This window comes from Lottia gigantea (assembly GCF_000327385.1).
Source record: "Lottia gigantea unplaced genomic scaffold LOTGIsca_60, whole genome shotgun sequence".
Lineage (NCBI taxonomy): Eukaryota > Metazoa > Mollusca > Gastropoda > Lottiidae > Lottia > Lottia gigantea.
Window position 1 is genome coordinate 156,147 of NW_008710050.1, and position 4,393 is coordinate 160,539.

The following is a 4,393-nucleotide window of genomic DNA, read 5'->3' on the forward strand; positions in this document are numbered from 1 at the left end:
TGTTCTATTCTATTATTCTATTATTCTATTCTATTCTATTATTCTATTCTATTCTATTCTATTCTAATTCTATTCTATTCTATTCTATTCTATTCTATTCTATTCTATTCTATTCTATTCTATTCTATTCTATTCTATTCTATTCTATTCCAATCTCTTAAATTTTATTCGTTTTCCTCTCATTACATTTTGTAACAATCTGAAAAATCCTCTAGGATAAACCCCCACGATCCCTCATTTCTATTCCAGATGGCTGACTAGACAAAACGACGATGATGCCAAAGCAGTAGAAGATATCCGAGTTTATTTTACTCATGTCATAGCTGGGGTAAGATAGCAGTTCCTTTTTTAAGATATGAAAAGACGAGGTATAGTGTCGAGTGAGGGTCTGTATTACCCATAAATGTAATAAAAATAAAAATAGACTGTTTAGTATATAACCATTATGAAGTCGGAAGTGGTAATGCGACGTATTTAATGACTGTAATTACATTACATCTATAGGCAACAAACATCTACATTTCAACACCGTGAAACTTTTTTTATACGGGACTTTCACATCTCTTTCTCTTTCTTACTTTTGTAATCGCTGATTTACAAAACGTCTGATTTACAAAACGTCTGATTTACAAAATTTACAAAACGTCTGATTACAAAATTTACAAAACGTCTGATTTATAAAACGTCTGATGTATAAAACGTCTGATTTATAAAACGTCTGATTTACAAAACGTCTGATGTATAAAACGTCTGATGTATAAAACGTCTGATTTATAAAACGTCTGATGTATAAAACGTCTGATGTATAAAACGTCTGATTTATAAAACGTCTGATGTATAAAACGTCTGATTTATAAAACGTCTGATTTACAAAACGTCTGATTTATAAAACGTCTGATGTATAAAACGTCTGATGTATAAAACGTCTGATTTATAAAACGTCTGATTTACAAAACGTCTGATTTACAAAACGTTTGATGTATAAAACGTCTGATGTATAAAACGTCTGATTTATAAAACGTCTGATTTATAAAACGTCTATTAAACTGAAACTCTGATTTGCAAAGCGTCTGATTTACAAAACATCTGATTCACAAAACGTATGATTTATAAAACGTATGATTTACAAAACGTCTATTGAACTAAATCTATGATTTGCAAAGCGTCTCATTTACAAACGTCTGATTTACAAAACGTGTGATTTAACAAATCTCTGATTCACATTCAGAAAAACTATGATTTTGTTCAGCTTGAAGATGGGAAATTAAGAATGCGGCATCCCGTAAAAATCTTAGAATCAGCTGAAGTAATCACTAATTAATAATACCAATACCTATCTCTATCTGTTTGTAGGTCAATCTACGGTTCCAGAGCATGAAACCAGATTTAGATATATCCATCATACCTTATAGTATTACCATATTTAAGGTTGGTGCACCGTTATAGTTGTTGTACACTAAAACTTTTATCAAGCAAGCGGTCAGGGGAATGCTGGCTGCTTAGAAAAGGGTCAGGCCACATAACATATCCGTTCGCACAAGTTTGACTGTGCAGGTATTCTCGATGTCACTGGATTGTTGCTTTGCCCTAACGTTCTATTCTATTCTATTCTATTCTATTCTATTCTATTCTATTCTATTCTAGACTGCTATGCCGTGGACAGATGATATAGCCTTGGTTAAAGACGGAACAAAACAAGTGGACGCTGAAAAAGTTCTAGAAGAATTACAAAAATGGTTACCAACCAATTTTTCAGATCCTTACGATCATGTTATGGCATTTACAGGGTATGTACATTCTACTTTCCGGAGGGCCATTTCACCCATTGCGTCTTAAGATAATAACTTATACATGTACCCCCCTAGACGATAGTTCAAACCGATTCTTTCTCTTCAGGGGAGAATAAAATCCCGTTCCCCTTTTAAGACAATAGTTTAATCTCGGTTTTCCTCACAGAGGGAGGGCAGTCCATTCCTTTCGGACGATAGTCCACCTGATGTGCCCCTTTTGGACTAAATGTCAACTGATGTAGACTCACAACTATTATTCAAAGTTAACTTAATATAAAATAATTAATTTGTTAAGCGCCTTCAATTCAGTAAATAATACTGCGATAACTGACCGATTAGAATACCTTCGCTGCAAGTGTGGCTTCAAATTTTACGAATATTAAAGATGTTTGCTGAATACGACATTATCTATTGTTGTAAGAAAATTAATATATTTTATTCTGTATTCAGGTATGATCTATTCAGTTCTGGAAACGAACAGTACACGACTGGACTTGCCAACATTGGTAAACTATGTAAAACTGATGGCTCCAGTACGTCGATTGTTGAAGATAGGGGAGGTTTCCAGAGTATTGTAACAGCTTCTCATGAATTGGGGCATGGGTAAGGCAGTATGTCTACATTTCAACCTGTGGCGCCGCCAGGATTTCAATGACGGGGGTCATTCGAGCACCATGGCCCCCGAGGGTACGCGTCGCGATGGAGGGGAGGGGGGGGGGGAGGGTGAAATCTAGGAATCTAATCTAGGAAGGAGGAGAATGTAATGGCAGTGAAAGTAGGATAAATTGTTCATTTATTTATTCTAATATTCCACTTTTACACAACAACTGCTAAAAGACCTCACTTTTAATTTCCGGTTCACTTCCAGAATAAAACTCCGACATCTGGTTCGTTCTCAATTTAAGAAAAGGGTATCAGCACGATTTCTGTCCGACTTAAAACTCCATTCTATTTATTTCATTTCAAACCAGAATGAACAGTTAAAACATACAACTCTTTTATTTAGTTTTATTCGATTTCATTAGGACAGGTAGGGGGTAAAAAACTCATTTCATTAGGACAGGTAGGGGGTAAAAAACTCATTTCATTAGGACAGGTAGGGGGTAAAAAACTCATTTCACTAGAACAGGTAGGGCGTAAAAAACTCATTTCATTTAATGGTTTTTACATAAAAATTCATTTCGTTACATTTCAGAATGGACTCAATTCCGTTTCATTTCTATTTCATTTCCTTTCATTTAGTTTCATTCGATTTCATTTCAGAATGGACGGTGTCCATGATGGAGAAAACAATAACTGTGCAGCTGAAAGTCGATATATCATGTCACCACGATCAGACTTTCAAGAAAAACCAACAAATATTCTAAATCCCTGGAAATTCTCATCGTGTTCTGTCTCACAGTTTCAAACTTTCCTAACCAAAATATTAAACGACGGGTAAATATTAAATCTTTTATAGCAGCAATGTGACATAGCGATGATTGTCGATGGGGGCCGATAGCACCAGGCATTTAAGAACTGAATGGTTTGAAATTTGAAACTGGGTGTGGGGAGCAAACGCCAGGCAAGTAAAATTTCTGAGAGGAGGTGTGGGGGGCTGGCCTCGCTAAGAAACGCCACTGCAGGGCAGATGATGGTCTTTGTTCATAATTGCAGTAAATGTCATTGTCTTGTCCAAATGTTTTGAAGTCTGTTCCTCCTACATTTATATCGCGGGCTACATCCCTACTTTCATCTGCCTCCAGTTGGCGACATTGTTGGAATCGTTCATATGACATCGTTTGCTTGGTCGATTAAATGATGGTCGTGCGTTCTAATCTCCACCGGCGCGTGACTTTGTAACCTTAAATAAGTTGTCTTCCGCATTATTCCAGTCGACCCAGCTGTAAATGGGTACGGATAATTCAGGAAAGATGAATCAAGAGGTTTTGTCAAGGACAGGATGGTAGGATAGGATCCTTTTGAATCACAGTTGTCATCTTTGAAACAGTTAGTTCTTATTTAAAACGCCCTTTTTCATTCTTTAATTTCAGCTCTTTGTCCACATGTTTACGAGATTCGATAGAGCCAAAAAATATCCCTGATATATCTAGTAAAATTGCTGGGCAGGTGTACGGTCCAGACGAACAATGTCGCCACATACATGGTGCGGATTCGTACGTATGCAGGGTATGTAATCTATTGTATTTAAGACAGCTAATAGAAACAAAAAAGTAATTAGGTGACTCAACTAGAAAATTAGGGGAGGGGGGTCTCGGGCTTAAGTGGGATGGGCCAAATCCCTCGGACAATGCGTTGAATATTGTGTTGTTTTGTGTTTTTTCCAGGGCAGCTCATTCGGAAACGGAAGTGAAGTTTGTAGAAAGATGTTTTGTTCTAAAGGAGCAAGCGGAAGCGGCACTGATGACTGTGAGTCTATAACACCAGCCCAAGGAACATCCTGTGGAAATAAAAAGGTACTTGAACACTAAATATAAGTATTTTGTTGGGCTGATTTTCTGGTTTGTACAGACCCCTCGATAGTTGAAAATCGAAAATGAGTAGACTAATGTTGATGTCCTGGCTAAATTTCGCTCATGAACACTGAATGGCGTTACCCGTAT

The 4,393-nt window shown here is 36.7% G+C and overlaps 1 protein-coding gene across 1 annotated transcript in view; it reads left to right on the forward strand.

Annotated features, from left to right (window-relative positions):
- LOTGIDRAFT_166643 (hypothetical protein) overlaps positions 1-4,393 on the forward strand; it is a gene marked incomplete at both ends in the record, with an annotated part of 36,068 nt that overhangs the window by 23,913 nt on the left and 7,762 nt on the right. Inside the window, 7 exons of the mRNA XM_009064068.1 lie at positions 250-328; positions 1,354-1,428; positions 1,645-1,787; positions 2,241-2,393; positions 3,054-3,227; positions 3,824-3,959; positions 4,118-4,199. Coding sequence (XP_009062316.1) covers positions 250-328; positions 1,354-1,428; positions 1,645-1,787; positions 2,241-2,393; positions 3,054-3,227; positions 3,824-3,959; positions 4,118-4,199 — 842 coding nt within the window. The remainder of the gene's footprint in view (positions 1-249; positions 329-1,353; positions 1,429-1,644; positions 1,788-2,240; positions 2,394-3,053; positions 3,228-3,823; positions 3,960-4,117; positions 4,200-4,393) is intronic.